This window comes from Lontra canadensis, unplaced genomic scaffold, assembly GCF_010015895.1.
Source record: "Lontra canadensis isolate GAN:19392208 unplaced genomic scaffold, GSC_riverotter_1.0 scaffold137, whole genome shotgun sequence".
Classification (NCBI taxonomy): Eukaryota; Metazoa; Chordata; class Mammalia; order Carnivora; family Mustelidae; genus Lontra; species Lontra canadensis.
The window spans coordinates 2,687,713-2,711,019 of record NW_022631131.1 but is presented as its reverse complement, the minus strand read 5'-3'; the positions used below and the strand labels follow the sequence as shown (position 1 = coordinate 2,711,019).

Sequence of the window (23,307 nt, the reverse complement as noted above, 5' to 3'; positions counted from 1 at the left end):
ATCTTTAGAATAGTGGCTGGCACCCTAGGGTGGGTGTTCTCACCTCCTTTGGGGGCTAGATGTCAGAGAACCCTCCCTTCCATGGATGAGAGGGGAAATACGGATCTGTAATGCATGAGCAAGAAATACGGATCTGTAACGCATGTGGTTGAAAGCGACCAAATAAACACTCAGTTTATTTCTAATCCATCCTAACTGCCCCCACCACCCCCAGGGAAGCAGCCTCTGGACCTCTGATAAGCACCCTTGCCCCAAAAGAGGAAGCTGAAGATGCCATCAGAGGAAGAGGTTTTCCACCACCCGTGCCTGTATTAGCTCTTCTGGACGGCAAAGAAGGAACAGATGAGCTCACTCTGGATCAGAGGCAGTGAGGAGGAGAGAGAGAAAGAGAGACTCAAATTTCCGGAACCTATTTCAGTTTTCTTTTCCATTTTCTGCAATTTCACTTATACCAAGCAGTACGTGGCTGCTGTTTTGGAAACTCCCCTTGGGGGGGCGCCCCTTCTACTGGCCTGACTCCATAAAAGGGCCAGCCTCAGCTTCAGAAGATCCCCACAGAGGTTCCTGAGACAGCCGGTGGCTCTCACGCAGCCTCCACCCGCAGGTACCATGAAGGTCTCCGCAGCTACCTTTGCAGTCCTCATTGCCACTGCCGCCTTCTGCGCTCCTGCCTCTGCCTCCCCATGTAAGTCAGGTCCCGACCACTGCAGCCTGGAGCCAGACCCTCACACTGGCCCAGACTTTGCCCTCCTTTCAGCTGCAGCATTTATGCTGTCTGAACCTGATAATTTACATTCCTATATATTGCTTTGCCTAGATGTCCAGCTGTCCCAAGAGATCTCAAAGCCACTTCATGGCAGGGACCCTCTCTGCTCAATTTTTCTGTCCTCAGGATCTACACCCCAGCCTTTCAGGGACTGATTGTGGATCGACACTGGGGATGTTAGCAGGCAGAGGCAGCCTAGACAGACCTCGAAACATAGCTAACTCACACCTATCACCAGCAGTGTTCCTAAGAAACCTCTAAGGTTGGGACAGTCCTATTCTACCCATTTCATAGATGGAAAAAGTGGGGCTTGGGAGAGGATTTTAACTTTTTAACTTTTTATTTTTTTAAGATATATTTGAGAGGGAGGAAGGGAGAGAGTGGTGGGGAGGGGCCAAGAGAGAGGAAAAGAAAAGTCTCCAGCAGACTCTTACTGAGCAAAGAGTCTGACACAGAGCTCAATCCCACCACCTCAAGATCATGACCTGAGCTGAAATCAAGAGTGGGACACTTAAGCGACTGAGTCACCCAGGCACCCTGGGAGAGGATTTTTTTTTTAAAGCCTTGAATGGATCAAGTATTATGCTGACTGCTCTGCATGTACCATGTCATCTAATACTTGCCACCACTCTTAGAGTGGCTGAGCTTGACTTTCAGATGGAGAAACAGGGCCCAGAGAAGTCAAGTAACTTGCCTGAGGTCACACAGCTAGGAAGTGGGGAAACTGGTGTTCAAAGTTCTATCTGGCTTTTAAACACTCCTACTCTACTGGGAAGTGGCAGCAGATACTTTCCAGTGTCATCCTGAATTAACTGACCAACAAAAAGTCCTCCTTCTCTGCTCAGAGCCCTTCTTACCATGCCTCAGCCAGGATGCCTTGCTCCCAGGATGCAATACACATCCTCAGGTCCCTCTTAGGGGTTGAGGCTGAGCCATGAAATCTGAGTTTTGGAAGCGTCCTCCCAACCCACCATAGGTCTCAAAGAAACAAAGTTCTGAATCCATCGAGGATCCCAGGCGGGCAAGGATAAGGGCAAATGGCCCAAGACGAGCTAGGAGGAAGCCCGGCATATCCATAGAACCAAAAGCAAAGGGTTATGGTGTAGAAAGATACAAGTAAGGCTCAAGGATTAGATGATGGGTTGCAGAGATCTTCTCAGTCCTCTTTTAGAATCCCCCACTCTGTTACTGTGTTTCCATGGCCAAGTGACTTTACCTCTCTGAGCTTCAGTTTCAGCCAAAGGAAGATAACAGTCGACTTATCCAAGATAATGTACCCAACACAGTACCCCGTGAGTAATGGCAATGAATACAGGTGTCTCCTTGCTTTCTCCTCCCAGATGCCTCGGACACCACCCCCTGCTGCTTTGCCTACATCTCCCGCCGACTGCCCTTCACCCACATCCAGGAGTATTTCTACACCAGCAGCAAGTGCTCCATGCCAGCGGTCGTGTGAGTCCTAGACTTGTGGATCCTGGAGGGTGGGGGGGGTGGGGGGTTGGTGAGTAAGGGACACTTTTTATCCCAGAGCCAGTCCCCCCAGGAGCCCTCTAAGAGGGTACCCTATCCACTCCTACCCATCTTCCAGCTGCTCAGGGAGCCATAGTTCCCCCCCTCTGTAACTTCAGATCCCCCCACCACCCACTATCACATAGAAAATTAGACAAGCAGTTCCCGGGGCTGTTCTCCCCACTCTGACAGACTGGGTCAGGTCTCTGATCTTTAGGAGTAGGACTTTCACTGTAATATGACCTACAATTCCCCTGCATGGAGAAAAGATCGACACAATCATCTCTTTCCAATTAAGAACCCCACATTCCCCCATATCCCACACACTACTGAATCCACCTATAACCTCAGAAGATCTAAGGAGGAGAGCTCAGGGCCCTAGTTATAGCCAAGTGTATTTAAAAGAAAATTATCAATTGGTGAGGAAACAATGACAGGAAATTCTTTTAAATATGCAAACTAATGCATTTGGAAAAATTAACAGTCTACTACCTAGGAAGTGCCTACTCTCTATCGAATGCCTTACTTATACCTAAATTTCAGCACAACAACACTTACAGGTATGTGTAACTCTCTCCACGTTTTAGATAATGAATCTGAGACCCAGAGGGGTTTGGTGAGTTGCACAGTAGGGACAGAGCCTATTCTTGGAGCCTCCTCTTTCTACTACAGAAAGGTCAACAGCGATAATTGCTTAAGAAATTTAAGATAGAGACTTAAAAAGTGAAAATGGGGGTAATCATGAAGTTTCCTATCTAATGGTAAGGTCTTTTATTTTATTTTATTTTAGATTTGTGGAGAGGGAGAGAAAGAGAAAGAGAGAGAGCACAAGCGGGGGGAATGGCAGGCAGAGGGAGAAGCAGGATCCCCACTGAGCAGGGAGCCCAACGCAGGGCTCCATCCCAGAACCCTGGGATCATGACCTGAGCCAAAGGCAGACATTTAACACTGAGCCACCCAGGCATTCCACAAAGTTTTTTTAAATCCAAAAATTCCTGGGACACTTGCAAAGCTATAGGTATTCAGAATTGGCTTTCATTCTGGTGAGTCCTTCAAAGGAGAGTGGTAATTTTTAACTTTTATCTTAACTACTTATTATGTAACTACCCATTTTATCTCTGAAAATAAGTATTTTTCAAAAGAAAAAAAAAATCTTATTTGAGTACCTGTTACGGGCAGGTAGAGATGAATAAACCACCATCCCTGCCCTATTGGACTCACAGTCTGATACAAGGAAAAGACAGATACAAAACGACTAGAGCAACCCTTGCACAAAGAAACATTACAAGAGGAGAGAGGGAGCACAGCCAGCCTCAGAGGTGAGGGAACCTTTGCTGCAACAGGTGTTCAAGAAAAGCCCAAGGGACTGGGGACATTAGGCCGAGCGAACGCTGCCAGGACTGTCCTTTGGTTGAGGCAGCGTTCCCATGTAGAAAAGCAAGGAGGGTCTCAAGCGTCCACACGAGGATGCAAAAGTGTTAGAGCGAGTGAGAGGAGCTGGCACAGGGAAAGCCTAGAAAGTCAGGTTCAGTTAAGAGGCTGTTACGGTTACCCAAGTGAGTGGTATTGAGGCTCAACAGGACCTGAAGGGGAAGGGAAGGAGAGATGGGGTAGGAAACCATCACAGGAGGAGTCAACAAGCCCTGGCAGGTGAGGGGAGGTCAGGGGAGGTCAGGAGCAAGGACGAGAGGGGGTTAAGGGATACTAAGGTTTCTACCCAGACGGCTGGAGAAGTACGGACTCCCCTCTTCCCCAACTCTCAAGGAAGAGCTGTTGAAAGAGGAGAGAGCCCAAGCACCAGCACGAAAACCCTGCAGCAATGTCCAGCAGGGAGCATGAGAAGAGGCTGGAGATAGGACATTCTTTGATAGGAGGAAAGGGTCTCTTGAGAGACGAGAGTGGCGATCTTTAGCAGAGTCTTGGTGAGCGCTGGCTCCAGAGCTAGTTAGCCTAGGTTAGAATCCCAGCTGTGCCTGTTGGCAGCTGCAGGAGCTCGGAGCCAACAAGCAGCTAACCCCCCTGAGCCTCCATTTCTCCATCTGTGAAATGGAGTCAAAGGGAGAACAAGGAAATGAAACATGAAGTTGGAATATATCCTAGCATACAGCCTGAAAAGTCTTAACTTCTCCTCCTCCTTCTCCAAATGTACTGTTATACATACAGAAGTGACAGGTAAAACTTGAGCGAAAGCAGTTCATTCACTAACTCACTCGATAAACACCTATTAGGCGCCCGCCCTGTGCCAGACCAAGGGCCAGAGACTCGGGAGAAATACACAGAAAAGGGCAACAATTCTGAGAACACCAGCGCTCAAGGGGCAGGCAGAGGAGGCTGCTCCCAAGAGAACAGGCAGGAAGAGAGGCAGGAGGGAAGTGAGGCACATAGGGGGTCCCCAAAATGGGGGTAGGGAGAGAAGCTTAACCAGGAGGGGTTGTTCCTCAGTCTCACATTCTTCAGGAGGAAATGGAGGCCTGAGAAACCCTCAACCCAGATACTTGTTTCCTGCCCTTTTGATTTCCTGGCCACAGGCTGAGGGGGCCGAGAAGAGAGGATAGCAAGTCTGTAGGATTTCCTGTCTGACTCGTGGCTTGAACAAGGACAGGGGCTTGGTCTGAAGCTCCCTCGCCACCCCAAATAAGCAGACTAACCCTAGGAGGCATGAGAGCCCAGCATACTCCTCCTGCTCCCTTTCTCTCCTCTGCACACTAGAACGGAAGGAAGAGAGATGGCCAGGAGGCTCAGAGTCTCAGAAAAGGGAAGGCGGCTTCCTGGAGCACAAACACTATCCAGGATAGAACTTTAGAAGAAACCAAGAAAGCCTCATGGTCACCAGACGACCTAAGTCTTCACTTTGTCTGAAAACATCTGGGCTGTTAAGGTGCCTGAAAACATCCTAAAGAAGACAAAAGGAGAAAGGTCCAAGTAGACAGGCCTGGCCCCAAAGTAACGTGTTAACGGACAGCACTGCTCTAGGCCTACAGTCTCGCCTAGATAGAAAGGGTCTCCCAGCAAACAGGTGGGGCAGGCAGCTGAACTGAGCCCCGCAGGCTTTTATACCTCCAACCTTGCCATCAACACCTGTGGAGATAAGGCCTCGACCTCCCAGAGGCCTCCGCATGCCCAATAATTGGCAGAAGTGCTTTGACCATGGCTATACCTCGGGGCCACTGACCTCTCTGAGCGCTCATGTCCAGCACCAGGACCTTTGGTGTTATGTTCCTCTGATCCCTCCTAAAGAAGAATCCCACAACATTCCAATACATGCGTGGTATTTTCCAGAAGTCCACAATACTATCTCATTGTGAGTCTCACAAGAACAGTGCAAAGTAGGAATTATTTCTATCTATATTGCAGAGGCAAACAAATAGATTCGGAGGCCCTAAGTGATTTGCCAGGGTGAATCCACACATGAATAATGAAATCAAGACTCAGGGTCATGTCCTTCTGTCATCCACACACACACACTTAGATGTATTCATTTGTTGAGTGTATCCCGGGTGTCTACTGCGTTATCTAGAGCCCAATCGCATGTTTGGTCTTTTTAGCACTTCTTATCTCTCACCTATTCAACCATGACTCCGTTCCTAGAAGACACCTCTTTTTCTCACATCTTGAGCACCTGGCACAGGGTCTGAAATTGAGAAGCCCTGAGAAAAAGCTAGTAGTTGACCAGCTCAACCCTGGACTCCTCAGGCTCTACATGCCCTTACCTCTTCAGGCTGCACGGGTTTGTTTGGGACTTAAAATACACACAGATCTGCTTTTAGCTTGGAGCCCTACAACCCAACAGAAGAGGAAATATCCTTTCCTTAAAAGCTACAAATCAAGCCATACAGAGCTACGAGGGTGCCCCACCCCAGTACCATCGTCATCGTCCTTTTGTGGCTCCGTCCACCTCATTCCCAAAAATGGCTGTCCGAGTGCTGACCGGGTCTCATCCTTTCCTCTTCTCCCACAGCTTTGTCACCCGGAAGCACCGCCAAGTGTGTGCCAACCCACAGAAGAAATGGGTGCGGGACCACATCAACTCTTTGGAGATGAGTTAGGATGGAGGGCATCTCAACCTGAACTCATGCAAACTTCCCTAGTGCTTCTTGTTCTTGTCCTAACCAGCTTGGGAAATTCCCCCTAAACCCCTACTCCCACTTCCCCCTGGGAGGGCACAGATCCCCTCACCCAGCAGCAGCTATAAAAGCCTCTTCCACCTAAAGCTCCCAAGGGCTCCTGAGGCTCTGCCTTGTGTACCCGAAGCCCCTCAACTAGTTGGTCCTAGCTCTGCAATCAGAAAGGAAGTCAGCCTGCCTCGGAAGGCGAAGGAGGAAAACTGGGCTCCTTCGGTAAAGTCCTATGGCCACAGCTCCTCTCTCAGCCCCTCGCTGGGAAGCGCTGACTGGCACAATGTGAGAAATCAGCTTCCCATTAAAATTCTCCATGCAGTTACCAAGCTGGCTCCTGGTTTGTTTGCCTCCTCAGGAACCCTCCTTCCTCACAAGCATTAAGTAATTAGCTACATATCGAATTTAACTGTCCTTTTAAGCGTTCTTTAGCAGACTCTCTGTGTGTGTGTGTCTTCAAGTATTTTATTAGGAGTTCAGATCAAATCTTTATAGAATGTTCCCTAGTTTGGATTTGGCTGGTTGTTTTCCTCATAATTCGACTCAGGTTAAACATTTCTGGCACGGACACCACAGGGTGACACTGTGTTTCTCAGGGCAGCACATCAGGGTATGTGTTGGTTTACTGGTGATGTTGAGTCTGATGGCCTGACGGCCCAGGTTTTCTTGCCACAGCGAGCTCACTGCTGTGTGCCAGGCACTAGGCCAGGCATAGGAGGTTGGAGGGAAGAATGAGAGATGAGCCACAAGCCACAATCTTTAACTTCAGGCAGATTAAACTTATGATTAATACCGAAAGGAAGCAACTGTTCAAAAGACTGTGGTCATGTTGGGAGTAGGAGTTGGCGGCGGGGGGGGTGGGGCGGCGGGGGCGGGTGGTGACACCACTGAAGGGGGTGAGACAGGGTGGCTGGGGGAGAAAAGAGACATCAGAGATGAGATAACTTTTAAATGAAGTTTGAAAGATTGGAGAAAGAGTTTAGCAGGTAGGAAAGGCCTGCAGGTAGAGGGCACAGCATACGCAAAAGTAAGAGAGATGGAAGGCAGCTCCTCACCACATAGAGAAGAGCTCAGTCTCTTGCTCCTAAAGAGGGAGGTATGTGTATAAATGGGACTTCCCCACTCCTGCCATTTTCCTGATGACTAATCCTAAGAACCACCTGTGCCCTTCCCATGGGCTGATGTGCCTTGCCTCACCACAGTCCCTCTGGCTCCCAGACAGGCATGACTTTCCCATTTTTCAGATGAGGAAACTGAAGCTCTCAGAGGTCAAGTGACTAGCTCAAGGCCATAGGCTGGAGACTCTGGGGGTGGGACCTGGGGGGGGTGGGGCTCAAGAATGGAACCGGAGTCTTCTATTTACCTAGGAGATCTGGTTGCTCAACACTTGGAAGCTTCTACCCACAGAAGCCCCAGCCCCTCACCAGTCCCTCTTGTCCCACAGAGGACAGGTCTCCCCCCGCTGTGCCCCCATACTCCCAACAGCCTTGTATTGCCTGGGCTCCCTGTGGTCCCACCAGCAGAAGAGGAGTATGGCCTTCGAAAAATCAGCTGATATCTTTGCTATCTCCAGGTCGATGTTCAAGTACCCATGGCTGGAATACCCAGAAAGGACCAAAGGTGAGGCTGGAATAGACAGGAAGAGAATCAGGGGTGCAGCCTGAAAAGAAAAGCTCCCTGTCTCCCTCTCCCAAGATAGGGGTCTGTTGAGTTCAGCAAATCCACAGGAAGGGTGAGGGCAGGCCACTGGACACTTGGTGGCTCCCCATGGCCTTCAAGGTAAGCTCCAGGACCCTCAAAGATGGGACATCTGTCTTCCCAGCTTCTGTTCCCACATGTGCACCCTGTTCTCTACCCAACTCCCCACCTCCCAGTCTTTGAAAGAAGTTTTCCCTGTGCTCTTCCCCCTTATTGATCGAGCTAATCCCCAGGTGGATTAAACTGAGCCTCTGGGGAACCTTCCCTGATCCTCCTAGGCAGGTTAGGGGCCTCATCTGTACCACCTGTGCCTCTAACCTCACATTTGTCTCCCTTTGTTAATCACTAGTAAACAATTCTGTCTCACCAGCTAGATCCATGGTTCTCAAAGTGGGGTCCCAGGACAAGCAGTATCAGTATCTTCCAAATCCCCAGCCCCCACCATAGATCTACTGACTCTACTCAGAATGAGTGCCAGAAATTGGTTTTAAGAAGCTCTCCAGGTGATTCTACAGCCCACTCAAGTCTGAGAACCACTGAACAAGACCACTGGTTTTCACCATCAGCTGCACATTAGAATCATCTGGGGAGCTTTCTGAAAGGCCTAGGCCCTATCCCCAGAACATCAGATTCAATTAGTCTGATGTAGGGCCAAGGCAGGTTAAAAGTTCCCCCAAATAATTCTAACATGCACCATTCACTAAATGCTGAATAAATGAATGCCTGAATGGATGATTCTTAGCCCACCATTTGTACCACAGAACTCAGAAAAGTCATGGCTCCTGTTCACCTGCCCTTGTCCTGCTACCAGGTAAGACCTCTAACTTTTGCCCCCCGGGGGAGCTTTGTTGAAGTGGGAGAAGCAGCAAACTGCCCCTTTCCTTTAAGGCCAGGTCACAGAACACTTACACTCATCACTGGAGCTGCTGCTAATTCCTGTGTGACCTTGGACGAGTCACTTCCCCTCCCTGAGCCCCAGGATCTTCCTCGGTCACAGGTTCCATTTGTGGAGTTGCTATGAGATACTATCTGTAAGGCTCAGGCTATGCAGGCAGTGCTTAAAAAGGAGTCATTTTTATTCATTGACACAGGGATCCTCATAGATTTGCCAGACAGAATACTGGGTCCCCAACTAAATTTGAATTTCAGATAAATAATGTTTTTGTATAAATATGTCCCAAATATCGTATCCAATACCTAAAATCTGAATTTACCTGGACATCCTGTTTTTTTTTTTTTTATTTGCTTTGTTTTCACTAAATCTGACAACCCTTCTCATTCTGAGTCTGCACTCCACTTTCTGAAATCATGGCAATCACCTGACAACCTTGACTATGATCTTCTCAGTCACCACACTGGAAACCACTGGCTGATGCCCCTCTTGCTTGTTGCTCAGAGAACTGACTCTGACAAAGGCTGGAGAAGAGATAGGAGTGAATTCTAGCCGTATCTGCAGAGAGAAAGTCCCCTGAGCCACCCACCGCCCTCCACTACAATCAGAGCTGCAGTTTCACGACCATTTAAGAGAGGTTGTTTAAGGAAATTCTGCTTTTCCAAGTAAACTATTAAGTTCCACGAAGGCAGGGATGATGACTGCCTCCCCAGCACCTAGCACAGGGGTTGGCACTCAGTAGGTACTCCCTAAGTACCTGCCGCTCGCCTGAATGAAGGGGCAGTAGCCTGTCTTTTCCCCTCTTCATTCCACATCTCCCTCACCCTTTGCCTTTTCATCTCCTAGCCCAGATGGCCTTTTCAAAGTGCTTTGAGTTCCTCAAATAGCCAAAGGGTGTGCTCAGATTGGTTTACAGATCAACAAGGGCTCCACAACCTTTTACTCATTTGTTCTATGCAACAAGGGGTACAGAAAGAACAAGGATTATTAGCTCCATTCTGCAGATGAGAAGACTGAGATTTTGGTGGGTGAAGTCACTTGCCCAAGTCACACAATGGATAGGAGGTCTCTGACTCTAGCTGAGATGAGAGACTAAAGGGCATCCCTCTCACCTAGTCCCGTTTTATCCTGGTCCTTTTCCTGGCTGAGGAATATCCTCTGCCCCTGCTCCGCCATTCCCACCCCCTCAGATGCCAAAGGAAGAGTTTCCCCCCAGTCCAGAGTGCTGGAGGCAGCACCCGAGCAAGCCACATTCAGTGCCTTATTGCTACTTCAAGAAGCCTGAGATCTACACACACTGGCACACTCTGTATGATCAGCGACAGGAACGGGAAGCCCAGAAAATGTTGCGGAAAATGAGAGATCACCCTAGGTATGCTTTGCCCCTCCCTATTCCCCAGACCCTTCATACCTTCTAGGAAAGAGAGGAAGGAGAAGGAAGGAATGGGATAAGGGGCGGGACAAATCAGCTTACAGATCCCAGAGAGGAGCCTGGGGTAGGAAGAGGAGCATCTGTCTTCCTCCCATCTCTGAGCTGGGCTGAGGACCAAGGGCAGAGGAAAGTCTGTGAAGTGCGAAGGAGGAAACAAGGGGACCAAGGCTGGCCTATGCAATTTCTCACACAGGCAACTCAAAGAGGGCACGCCCATCCAAAAATTTCATCTCCCTATGAGCAAGCTGACTGTAAAATCTCAGGCAGGATCCAAGCCCTTGGACCCTACTGGGAACTCCCTGAAGTGGCAAAGATTAAAGGTCAGGGACCACGGTGGGAGGGAGAATGGGGAGACTCCCTTTCTGTGGGTGCCCTTACCTTGGACTCACATTATCCTTCAGCCCTCAGTCCCTGCCTACAAAATGGAGGGAGGAAAGGAAAAGGGATTGGATGAGCTCCTCTCTGTTTGAAGTTCTGTAACTACATTAATCCCTTTCTTCCTCTCTCCTGGCTCCCTTGGGTGGGCAGGAACTCACAAAAAGCCTGGAATCTCCCAGAGAGCAGGAGCAGTTCTATGCAGCACAGGTGAGAAGTGGCAAGGGTGGTGGAACATGGCCACAGGTAGGAGTTGGTTGAGCTGGGGAGTAGAAAGATGCTTAGGGGGGCGGGTGGGGAGACAGTATTCTAAGACAAAGCTCCAGCTGTGTTACATCCAAAGGATGTAACTGATGGGGGTGGTGTCTGAGATCTCTTCCCTTTCTTCCACCCCTGTTCTTGCAGGCTCTGGGACGCCTGGGTGTCAGTGACAAGCTTGTCATGGAGGCACTATGGCAGGTGGTGAGTCTGGGGCTGCATGGAGCACGTGAGAGGAGGAAACAGGGTCTGAGGTATGCTGAGCCTGGGCACAGGGGCACAGACAAGGCTCACCAGGGTGCAAGGATGCTGGGTCAGCTGCAGTGAGGAGAGAGCTGCCGGTGGACAGCGTGCCCCATCTTATGCCCTTGGCTTCCTCGAAGGGCAGCTTGGTGGGGCTAGGGGAATCTGCAGGTCCCCTCTGTCTAACAGAAAAGACCCTCAATTAAAAAGCAGAAAAGAACTGGGACTGAGTTCATTCTCTACCTTAACCGAATCAATGCCCTGTGCTTACAGGCCAATTTATAATGGGGAACATGCGTTTTTATCCATATTCTCATTTAAATATTTCAGATTAGGAAGAGGCAGAGGTATCTGCATTTTTTCTAATGATAAAATGGAAACTCTGAAAGTGAGCCGAGTGACTTGCCCAAGGTCACGTGGCTACTAGAGACAGGATAGGGATCTGAACAGAAGTCTTACTCCCGAGTTGTTTTCCTTCCATTGCATCATCCTGCCTGTTGTCCTGTGTTTGAGCATAGACAGGTCACTCTCTAGACCTCGGTTTCCTCACTGGTAAATGAAAAGTTAAGCTGCGATGATTCTTAATGCTCTGACATTCCATCACCATACGGCATATCTCCACTACCTGCCTCTTAAATCAGGCCCATACTGGTCCAGAGAAAGTGAAGTATGAGGCCTGTCGAAGCCTGGCCATGCTGGGTGAGTATGTCCCCTCTCTGGGAGGGGAGTGGGGGAAAGTGAAAAAGGAAGCAGTGTAGCCCCTTTCCCCTTTGGATAAGGATACCCACTTCTACCTAGCATTTGGCAGGATCTGGGAACTTGCCTCAGTACTGTGGGCAGAGAGAGGAAAGTGGGGTGAAAGGGAGAAGAGATTAGGAGGGAGGGCTTGGGCCCTGGAACTGCGGCCACGCTCAGCCAGCTTCACTAGTGTCCTGGGAGAGCAGGCAACACCTCAGGATCCAGTACACAGAACTTCTGTCTTTAGGGCACAGTGGAGTCAAATGGATCCTGGCACAGAGGAATATCCCTGAGGCTCTGCCCTGACCTGAGGACCCTCCCTTGTCCAGGTTGCCTGCAGAAGCACGTGATCCAGGTTCTCATCACACAGCTGAAGGGAAAAAATGAGGGGCAAATGATGGATTCTCTGACAGGGCTACGAGCGGCTCTGAACTCCTGGGCTGCTGTCCCCAAAGACAAGGTAATTGGGAGGAGAGTCGGTAACTAGGGCAGGTAGGACAAGGTAATTGATGGTGCTGGCTGCATTAGGTCAGGGAGAAGGTAACCTAGCTCCTAGCCTTGATGGGAGAAGACACTGTCCTTGTGGAGTTCCCTGTGGAACAGCTTCCCTGAATAGAAGCACTGGCATGGCCATGGAGGAGTCACACAACCCCTGAGAGGCCGGCTTTTGGAGCCGCAGTTCATTCATTTCCAAAATGGAGATAGTCACACTCATCATGATGAGCAGTGAGTCATATACAGAACTGCTAAATCACTAAATTGAAACTGAACACTGTATATTAACTGTATATTAACTATACTATACTAATACAACTATACTATACTAATACAACACTGTGTTAACTATATTTCAACTCAAGAACATTTAACAAATGAAATGGATAGTAATTATAGCATTGTTGAGGAGATTAAATGAGATAATGTACGTAAAGCACCTCGTTCAATGCCTGTGCTTTTTAAATGGTAACCACTATCATCCCTAAAATAACCTACTAAAGAAAAAACCTCTCTCAAGAGGGGAAAGGGAGGGGTGCCTGGGTCGCTCAGTGGGGTAAAGCCTCTGCCTTCCACTCAGGACATGATCCCAGGGTCCTGGGATCGAGCCCCGCATCGGACTCTGCTCAGCGGGGAGCCTGCTTCCCCTCTCTCTCTCTGCCTGCCTCTCTGCCTACTTGTGATCTCTGTCTGTCAAATAAATAAATAAAATCTTAAAAAAAAAAAAAAAAAAAAGAGGGGAAAGGGATCAAGAGAGTCTGTGACACTACTCAGATTTTTTCCCCTTTAGGGTCCCTTTACTTTGACCCCATCACTGCTCCATGTGAAATAGAAGTTCTCATTCATCCATTTACTCAACAAATATGTATTAAACAGCTGTCACATGCCAGGCACTGTCCCAGGCCCTTAAGATACACCAGGGAACCCAACAGACTAAGATCCCCTGCTCTTGTGGAGTTTACTTTCCTACGGGGGAGACATATAATAACCAGAAAACTTGATTATATGGTACGTTAGAGGTGACAGGTACAGTGGAAAAATTAGGTAGCAGGGTGAGGATGATCAGGAATGCCAAATGGGGATGGGACTAGGCTGCAGTTTTAAACACAGAAGGGAGGGAAGGCTTGAGCAAAGACATGAAAAAGGTGAAGGTGTTAGCCTTGCAGATATCTGAGAAGGGATTCCTGGCAGAAGGGCCAATCAGTGTAAAGGCTCTAAGGCAGGAGCATGCAGGCCAGTGTGGCTGCAGTGGAGTGGAAATAGAGAAAGTAGTAGAAAATGAAGGAAGGTCAAAGTAGTTAATAGGAGACTCAATCTAGATTGACTAAGATCTACTAGACTAGATCATTACTATATCATTGCTTTCTGGACGACTTCAAGTACCTGGACTTTTACTCTGCATGAAGTAAGGAGCAAAGCAGTGACATAATCTAACTTATATTTCAAAAGTTTCCCTTTGCTGAGAAAAGATGGGAGGTGGGGGTAAGGGCATCAGGTAGAAGCAGAAAGACCAATTAGGGTCTACTGAAGCAATCCTGGGGAGATATAATGGTGGCATGGACCACGGTGGTTGCAGTGGGATTAGTAAAACTCTTGACAGGTTGAAGCCACTACAAAAGACAGAGAGGAAAGAAGGATGAAGCCAACTAAGATGTTCTTGAAAGCAGAACAGGTTTGGAGGTAATAGCAGAAGTCCAGGCTTGGACAAGTTATGTTTGAGACATCTACTGGACCTCTAAGGGAGACAGCAGGTAGAGTTGTATGTACAATTTCGAGTTTATAAGTCTGAACCAGAGAAAGGAATTTGAGTTGTTGGCATATACACAGCATTTAAAATCATTCAACTAGATGAGATCATTAAGGACCAAGTATGAAGTCTTGGGGCATCGAATATTAAGAGCTCAAGGAGACGGTTGTTAGAAGCAGACTGGTATGTGTCAGGGGTACAATGAAGAGGGTGTGAGCAGAAAGAAGAGAAAGGCTGACATATTCTTTCTTCAGTGCTGTGTCCCAGTGGCACAGCTGCATGAATCAAGATTGTATCCCTTCACTACAGTTGCCCTAAAGATACAGCTAGAATTGATACTGGTAAGCCCTTGTCTGAAACAGAGAGAAGGGATATACCCAGTTAAGAAACTGAAAAGAATAAAACCGAGACTTAGGAAGTAATTTATACTGGGGCGCCTGGGTAGCTCAGTGGGTTAAAGCCTCTGCCTTCAGCTCGGGTTATGGTCTCGGGGTCCTGGGATCGAGCCCCGCATCGGGCTCTCTGTTCAGCAGGGAGCCTGCTTCCCCCTCTCTCTCTGCCTGCCTCTCTGCCTACTTGTGATCTCTCTCTGTCAAATGGATAAATAAAATCTTTTAAAAAAAATTAAAAAATAATGACAGCTGACCATTAGGTAGGAAGACAACCCAAGAGTATGGAATTCTGAAAATCAAGTGAAGAACATATGTCAAGGAAAGGCATCAAATCAACCACATCAAATAATATAAGGACTAAGAACTGACACATAGATTAACAATGCAGGAATCCTTGATTATCTTAACAATTTTGGTGGGGTCATGGGGTTGTAGGTCTGACAGAAGGAGTTTAAGAGTGAATGGGAGGAAAGAAAGTAGAGATGGCAAGGATGGACAACTTTTCAAGTTTTGCTGGCAAGGGCTGTAGCTGGTACCAGGGGTGGATTTTAGGGGGAAAAAAAGAAAAATAATGGCATGTTTCTATGGTCCAGTAGTTAAAAAAATGGTAACTTTGAAGAAAGAGTTGTGATTAGGTGAGAAGAGATAAGCTCTAACATACAAGTGGAAAGACTGACTTTAGACAGATGGTCAGAGTCTGTAGTCATAAGTGGAGGAAAGAACTATATATGGGTGCAGGTGTTGGAAAGAAATGGTAGTCGGTGCCTCTGGAACTTCTCTTCCAGTTGCTTGTATTTGCTCAGTGAAGCAGGAAGCAAGATCATCAGCTGAGAGTTAAGAATGGAGGAGGAATTAAGTGTTGGAGGTTCCAGAGGACAGTGTGTGAATCAGGAGGGTGGGAAAAAGAATTGCCCAGGGAAAAACAGTATGGTTACTAATAGCACTTAGAGTCTACATGAGGTTTCTGTTCACACACTTAAAGCAAGATCAGTTATCAGGACTGTGTGCTTTTCTCCAGGAAGTGCAGGCACAGAGTAAGTGGAGTGTTGACTACAATGAAGCAAGAGGAGGTAAAGGAGTGAGGCAAGCAGGTGATCACAGAGTTTAAGCTGGGTAGAGAAGGAAGAAAATGAGGAGCAATGAAAAGGTGCTCCATGGACTGTTAATCCTTGCAGAGTCCAACAATTAATTGGGACGGCAGGTGAGTTGGAAAGATAGGAGGTGATGGTTAGAGAGTGGGGTCCATGAAATGGAGATCATGGAGAAGTCACAGTAACGGATAATGATAAAAACCTGTGAAAACTAATGGCTGACATAGAATGGAGGACAAGAACAAGACTAATGGAGAACAGGAGTAGGATCAATGACATGTATTTTTTTTTAAGATTTTATTTATTTATTTGACAGAGAGAGATCACAAGTAGGCAGAGAGGCAGGCAGAGAGGAGGAAGCAGGCTCCCTGCTGAGAGAGCCCGATGTGGGGCTCGATCCCAGGACCCTGGGATCATGACCTGAGCTGAAGGCAGAGGCTTAACCCACTGAACCACCCAGGCACCCAGTGACATGTATTTTTTTAAATGTCAGGAATTAAGGCAGCAGAAGTGTTGAGGAGAGTGACACTCATCCATCCACAAGATAAAGTCCTAGAGAAACGAGGGGATACGCCCTAGGAGCAAGTGGAGGGCAGCACAAATAAGGGGAAGTGGGTGAAATAATCTGAGGACATGAGGAGGAAGGACTGTGCTCTGAATGTAGCAGTGAATGACCCTCTTAACAAAGGCTGGCTGAAAACATAGTCCCCCTGCCCATTTCACTCCTTGTCTGCCTCAGAGAACTCAAGTCGGGGATGAAGAGAAGTTGGTACCTGTGTTGCAGATGCTGATAAATAAGTCATCGAACAAAGCAGCTGTGGAGGCAGCCCTGTGCTTGGGTTTCCTGAGGCCCTGCAGCAACACAGCCCAGGAGTTCTTGCTGCACTGCCTGAGCCAAGGGTCTAAAACTCAGCAGATGAAGGTGTGAGGGGCAGGAGGCTGGGCTCCCTGGGGAGCGCTGGGGAACCAGAGGCTGGTGCTGACTTTGGTATAGCCTGGACCTCGTCCTACTCAACCAGAGAAATGAAGCTTCAGTGGGGGGGCATTTTTGGGGCCCTCTGTGTGTCTGTGAATATGTATATGCACAAGTATGGGGTCACACAGACGTAGGTGTACATGTGTCAGTATATATTTGATTTGTATGAGTATTCATTTATAAATGTGCACGTATGTGCATACATTAACTTATTTTCTCACTCAAAAGGCAAAGAGGGAGGAGAATGGACCCCATCTGTTCCCCATGAGCTTTAGGCTCAGCCCTCAAGCTTCCCTGGCTGTCCAGATACCTCTTGGCCCTGTACACCCCAACCTACATTGCCTGCCCCCCACAGGCACTCAGGATGCTGGTCAAGATGATGCACGTACACACGGCCACAGTTACCAGGGCCATCCTAGACCAGCTGTGCTATTCTCCTGTCCTCGAGGTAAGCTCTCAGACTGCCGAGGACCCTTTCTTCTCCAGCACTAGCACAGGGTGAGGGATGAGGAAGAGTCTATCCTTCCACCTACCCTCAGCACCGCTTTGAAGCCACCCAGATGCTCCATACCGTTGGGCTGGAAAAGATCCAGGCGCAAGGGCTGGAGGGATTCACATTTAACCTGCTCTGGAGGAAGACGTATAATGAACCTTTCCTTGTAAGTGAGACCAAAGTTCCCAAACCCGCCTCCTTTCCCTTCTCTGAAGACCTCTGCTGGCTTGGCTCCCACCACACTGCCCCACAAAGTATCATATTCATTCTAAGGCACTAATGCACTCCCTGTTCCCATTCCCCTAATGGGGCCCATGTTTTCAAGCCACCTTGCCTTTGCTCAGGCAGTTCTCTCAGTGAAAAGTGCCAAGTCATCCCTTCCTCCCTCTGAGGTGAAAAACTGCCTCGTGCTATTTATTCACTCCTCCCTCCTCCTCCTGCCTGTCACAGTAACATGGCTCCTGCAAGGCTCCCGCAAGGCCAGTCCAAACGCCTCCTATGGGAACCTTTCCCAAACCACCTCCAACAGAATGAACCCTGCCTTCCTCTGTGCTCCTTTGCTTTCATCTTTATTGTAGCTTGTTACAGAACCAGGCATAGAACTTCTAAAGACATTTTTCTGAAATGTACATCAGATTGTGTCTCACCTCTGCATGATACTTTTCAGTAGTTCCCCAATGCCCTCGGGAAGGCTTACGTTGCCCTTCAAGGCGTGCTTCCTTCTCTAGCTTCATCTCTCCCCACTCCTGCTCAGGGCCACGCACCAGTTAAGCTTAAAATGATCCTGTCCTCATTTATACCTGTTATCCCAGTGTAATACCTCAGAGTGCCCCACTTTGAAGATTCTCAGTGTGGTCACCTAGCCAAACAAATATTTTCTGTTCCCTAACCTCTGTGTGCTCTCTCCTGCCTCTTAAGCTTTTGTACATGCCCTCCACTCTGCCCAAAAACCACCCTGCTCCCAGCCCTCTGCTGGTTAACTGCCTTTCACCCTCCAGGATTCAGCTGAGGCATCACTTCTTCCAGCAAATCTGGTATCTAGACTGAGATCCTCTTATGTTCACTCTATAGTTAGTTCAGTTTTAACACAACAATAGTGTGACTGCCTACTCAATGGTCTGCTTCCCCTACCGGATGAGTTCAAGGCAAGAACCACATGCAGGACAAGGTCAACGTTCGGTGAAGGTTTGTGAGCACTTGAAGGTACACTCCCGCATTCCTTTTCTCTGTTGTCCCACCTTAATCCTCCTTCAGGCTATGAGGCAGGCTGTGGCTGAAATTGTGGAAGAGCTCAAGATGAAGCCTACAATGATGAATTTGGTGGAGGCGTGAGTGGCTTGGGCTGGGAGCTGCCGGAGCCAAATCCTAGGCTCTGGAAAAGGGGCACAGGGTCAGAGAGAGCTGAAAATCTGATCCTAATTCTTATTTCTCACTTGCCCATGCCCCTGGCCAACTCACTCGTTGACCCCTGGGATTTCCTTTGTCTGTAAAAAGGGGCAGATAATACCTACCACTCAGGGTTCCTATAAAATACGAGGATGTGAAAGGGATCTGTAAAAGGTAGAGTTCTGGACAGATGTGAGTTCTAATTGTCATTCAGTGCCTCCTGGCAAACTGCAGTTCCTGCCTTTCCCTTCCTAGCTCTCTTCCTGACCCAAGTAACAAGGAGCAATTGATAAAATTAGCACCACTCATTGGCCTTAGGCCTGACTCATTCTGGGCTTCGAGAAGGAACAACCAGTCATCCTCCCCTCCCCTCTAATTGGAAAACACGCTTATTCCCTTCTACACAGGCAACTGATGAACTCAAATGCCACTGCACGCCAGGAGGCAGTCATCTCTTTGGTAAGGCCAGCCCTGCTCCTCTGACCACATGTGTTGATGGCAGGGGAGCAGGCACGTGAGCACAATTACTCGGGGGCAGAAAGGGTTATAAAGTTTGGGGAGGTTTGCTTATTCTAGAAATCCAGCCGAACCAGGAATTCAGGGATAACCTCTTTTTCAGGACAAGAGGTAGGTGGAATAAAGGACAGGAGATGGGTATGAGAGGCGTTGCTTAGTCTCGATTCTTCCTGATGAACAGTATGCACTGGAACCCAATGCAGTGGCCGCAAAAGGGGAAGAATGGGGTACCTCGGCTGGGGAGCCATAGTGCCCCTTCTCTCCAGGCCACAGGGTCATCAGAGGGGACTAGAATGGAAAAGAGCACCGATGGGGCATGTTCCTAGGCTGCCTAGTTACTCTCATTTGCCTCTGCCAGGGCGTCCTGGGGATCCGCAGCCCACAAGTGTACCACTTGCTCCTGGACATGCTAGACACAGAAAAGAGCCAGGCTGTGAAGAAAAGTGTAAGGCATTCCCGCCCACCTCTTCTGCTTCTCTACCCCTCCTCTAGAGGCCTCTCCCACCCATCCTCACCACTTGTTCTTTGTCAGAAGGGAGGAAAGAGGAATGAGCCTCACACTCCCCTGACTTGATTCCTTGGGGACAGAGTGGCCTGTGGCCAGAGCACCCCCCCTCCCTGAGGTGCCCCCTCTGCTCCCAAACTTGTCCTGAAGTGAGCCAGCCACAGGACCTTTGTTTCAATGCAGCTTCAAGAAACATTAACTCTCTTGGCCTCAATTGATCCCTGGATCCAAAACAAGCTGAAGAACAAGGTTCTCTGTGAATATGAGGCACTTAAGACTAGTGAGGAGGAAGGGCCTACGAGGTTTCGGAAAGAGCCTGAAAACCCAGAAGAGTTGACTATCCAAGACTTCCGACTTGCACAGCTGAACCCCTTGTTTACTGCGAAGTCCAGAACCACACCAGACCAAGAGAAAAAGCTGAGTGCCCAGAAAGGCTCTGCCTTCCCACCCTGTTTCTCTAAACCAAAACAGAAGGCACCAGCCACAGGGCCCTGGGTACCAAGGATCAGGAAGCAGCTCCGGATCCTTGCTAAAACCTCCTAATAGGTCAGTTCTTCGGACCAAGTCCCCACTCTCTCCCCAAGGATGCTTCTCAGGCTCCCTTGAGAAAACAATCTATACCTATCTTGCATGAATAAATGAGTGTCACTCTACCTATTACTGCTGGTCCTTGTCAGGGGCTGCACAGAAACTCAGGTCTCCTCTCTCCTGGTTGAGTATTAATTCACTCAGCCACATGTCCTTTTCACAAAGGGAAAGAGACAGAGCTGCTCCAGTAGCCAACCTGCCTCCCTAAATCAAGCCCTTGTTTATGCCCAGAATTTAATAAGCCTCTGCCCAGAGTGGGCTATAGAAGGAAAAGTAGGAGAAAATCCTGGAAAGCTTGGCTCTTGGACCATTTCCTCCTCCTAACTTGCCGCCCCTCTCCACCACTTCCCAGTGGTCAGGAGGTAACGAGGCTATACTCAAGACTAACCATCTCGGTCTCGTCACCACCTGCTTTCTGCCTCCCTCAGGACCATGCTGACAGGCCCTATTTACTCTCTAAAACTGCTTGTTTCTCCCATGTTTGTTCTAAAGGCCTGTTTCCCTTTGCCAGTAGGACCTGGTACACCAATCCCAACAATCTACATCCTCCATCAAAAAGAAAAAACCCAGACTTTGTGGAGTCAGGAAAATCTGATGTCTAAATCCCAGGACCCTGAGACCATGACCATCACTTTTTTGAACTTTGACTTTGGACAAGTTAATCTTTGTTTCCTCACCTATAATGAGATGAGAATAATGCATACTACTTCAGAGAGCTCCTCTGAGGAGTAAACAATAACAAATCCTAAGAGTGCCTAGTATCACATACTAAGTACTCAAATATGAGCTGCTTTTCTCTTTTCTTCAGTGTTGTCATGTGACCCTGTGACCACCAGAGGTTAAAAACGTCCTGCCAGCCCTATTAATTCCCCCAATCTGATTGAAGTGATCTACGGTGAGGTCAACTTCTGATTAAGCAGAGAAAGGGCAAAGTAAAATGGATGCACCTTTCCATTTCCCCACACTCCAGGTTCTAGAGTGGTCTAGTTATCTGAATTCAACACAGATAACAGAGTGACACAGTGACACAGAGTGTCACTCTGATGTTATCTCCCTACCTATCCCACTACTTTCAGATGCATGTTTTGCCTCAGAGAGTTATAAGTAAAAACCGGAAGAGTAGTTTCACTATCCTGGATTATATGTAACACTAGTTGCCTCCACTAGTGTGGCACAAAGACCAAAAATGGCAAAAATGATCCTCCTCTCTTGCCCACTCTGTACCTTTGGGCCAATAAGCAATCTAACCGCAACTTCCCTGGGCCTTAACAGCCTATGGGTACAAACAAGGGCTTACTACCTAATTAAGGCTCTCAACTCCAGCAAAATCCTGCCCACAGACCTCCAACCTCTGCTCCTCCTCCTCCATATTTCTAGCTCTCTAGAGAATTGTCCTTTTTAAAAATATTTTATTTATTTGATGGAGAGAGAGATCACAAGTAGGCAGAGAGGAAGGCAGTGGGGTGGGGGAAGCAGGCTCCCCACTGAGCAGAGAGCCCAATGCGGGGCTCGATCCCAGGACCCTGAGACCATGACCTGAGCCGAAGGCAGAGACTTATTAACCCACTAAGCCACCCAGGCGCCCCTGGAGGATGGTCTTACTACTTGACCAGGTAGCAGTCTCTGCTCAACACCTCAATCCTAATCTCACCAATCCTCATCAGAAGATTTAAGACAGCACTGACATAAAGCTCTGCAAAGAGCACCCACCATCCAGTACACCAGCAATGGACTAGAGCATTCCCAGTACTAAAGCCACCGAGATGCAACACCCTGACAAACATGCTTCATTAATCCAAGCTGTGGCCAGTTTCTCTCTGAAGCCTGAAATGCCCACTTCTTTCAGCCAACAGGGTCTGTTGGTATTGCTCTTTGGACACCATCCAAAATACGTTAAGTTCCCCACCACCTTCTTGCTAATGAAACCTCTGAATGCACCCTCTGATGACAGCAGAAACGATGACAACAAAAGCCATATACACCCTCCTCCTCTTCCAACATTCTCATCCACGTCCATGCTATAAGTGAAATCTGGCTCTCTCCCTTGAACTAGCCTCTTCCCAAAGTCTTAGGTCACCATTGTCCTGCGCCTTCACATAAAAATCACTGCTTCTGAGGGTCTTGGCTCTCCAGTTATCCCACCCTCTGGTCCACTTCTCTATTCTCTTTCATTCATCACCTGAACCTTAGTCTTGCTTTCACCATCATGGTAACAACCATCTACCACCCCATCTCCTCAGTTCTTGATCTCAACTACAAAGGTTTCTCCTTTCCATTCACTTCAGCCACCCACTTCCATGGCCACATATAGCTCCTAACATTCCTGAGAATTACTTCATCCTGAACATCTACTTTAGGACCCAAAGCTATTTATCCAGCCTTTTTATCCCCAGTGCCAGTTCTTTGAATCTCATCAATAACACTAGGCTCTTGACATCGCTACATTCTTCATTAACTTTTTTTCCTACTCAGTGTGGACTTCATCCATCAACCACTATCCTCACTCTTCTCATTCTCTACTAGGTATGAGACTAATTTGAAATTTTTACTAGTATCTGACTAGCAAAATCCCTAACCCTGAATCAAACTGCCTGTTCCTAAAAACAGGTTGCTGACTAAATATGGAGAAAAATCACATATCCATACGGACTGTACCCACAAAACACTTGCCCCCATGTTAATCGAGCTTTTATTGTTGTCTGGCAATTTTATGGGTTCCTAATCATAATACTTTCCTATTTCCTATAATCGTTGTTTCAAGCCTTCCCTGCTATCCTCACACTACAGTCTCTTCAAACTCTATCATATTCTGCAACTCTCAGCAGACCATCATACTTTACTATACTCAGGAAAAAGACATCGGATGGAATCAACTCAACTTCCTACCACCTCTGTTATAAGCATCCTAGACATAGTAAAGAGCACAGGCTCTAAGTCCAGATCCTTGGATTAGGATCCTGACTCTGCCACGCACTAGAGATGTGATCGTAGGCAAGTTGCTTAGCCTCTCGGTGCCTCTGTTCCTCAGTGGACCCTCTGAAAAGTCCCTTCCAAGTGGCAGTCAAAATCATTTCAACCATTCGCCTCTTCTC

At 48.1% G+C, this 23,307-nt stretch overlaps 2 protein-coding genes across 2 annotated transcripts; both read left to right on the top strand.

The window, feature by feature from the left end:
• Positions 1-352: 352 nt before the first annotated feature.
• On the top strand, positions 353-6,719 carry CCL5 (C-C motif chemokine ligand 5; the record flags this gene model as incomplete). The annotated part of the gene is given in 4 exon segments (XM_032843294.1): positions 353-488; positions 491-685; positions 2,107-2,218; positions 6,234-6,719. Coding segments are annotated over 4 exon segments (531 nt in total), but the record flags the coding sequence as incomplete, so codon positions are not given.
• A 1,079-nt stretch (positions 6,720-7,798) lies between these two features.
• HEATR9 (HEAT repeat containing 9) lies at positions 7,799-20,170 on the top strand. The gene is made up of 15 exons (XM_032843255.1): positions 7,799-8,010; positions 8,850-8,899; positions 10,171-10,352; positions 10,606-10,732; positions 10,941-10,997; positions 11,193-11,249; positions 11,930-11,987; positions 12,356-12,486; positions 16,491-16,673; positions 17,083-17,175; positions 17,267-17,386; positions 18,475-18,548; positions 19,014-19,065; positions 19,481-19,567; positions 19,811-20,170. Exons 1-15 carry the CDS (start codon positions 7,923-7,925, stop codon positions 20,168-20,170), a joined length of 1,719 nt encoding a protein of 572 aa, XP_032699146.1. The 5' UTR covers positions 7,799-7,922.
• The last annotated feature ends 3,137 nt before the right edge of the window (positions 20,171-23,307 follow it).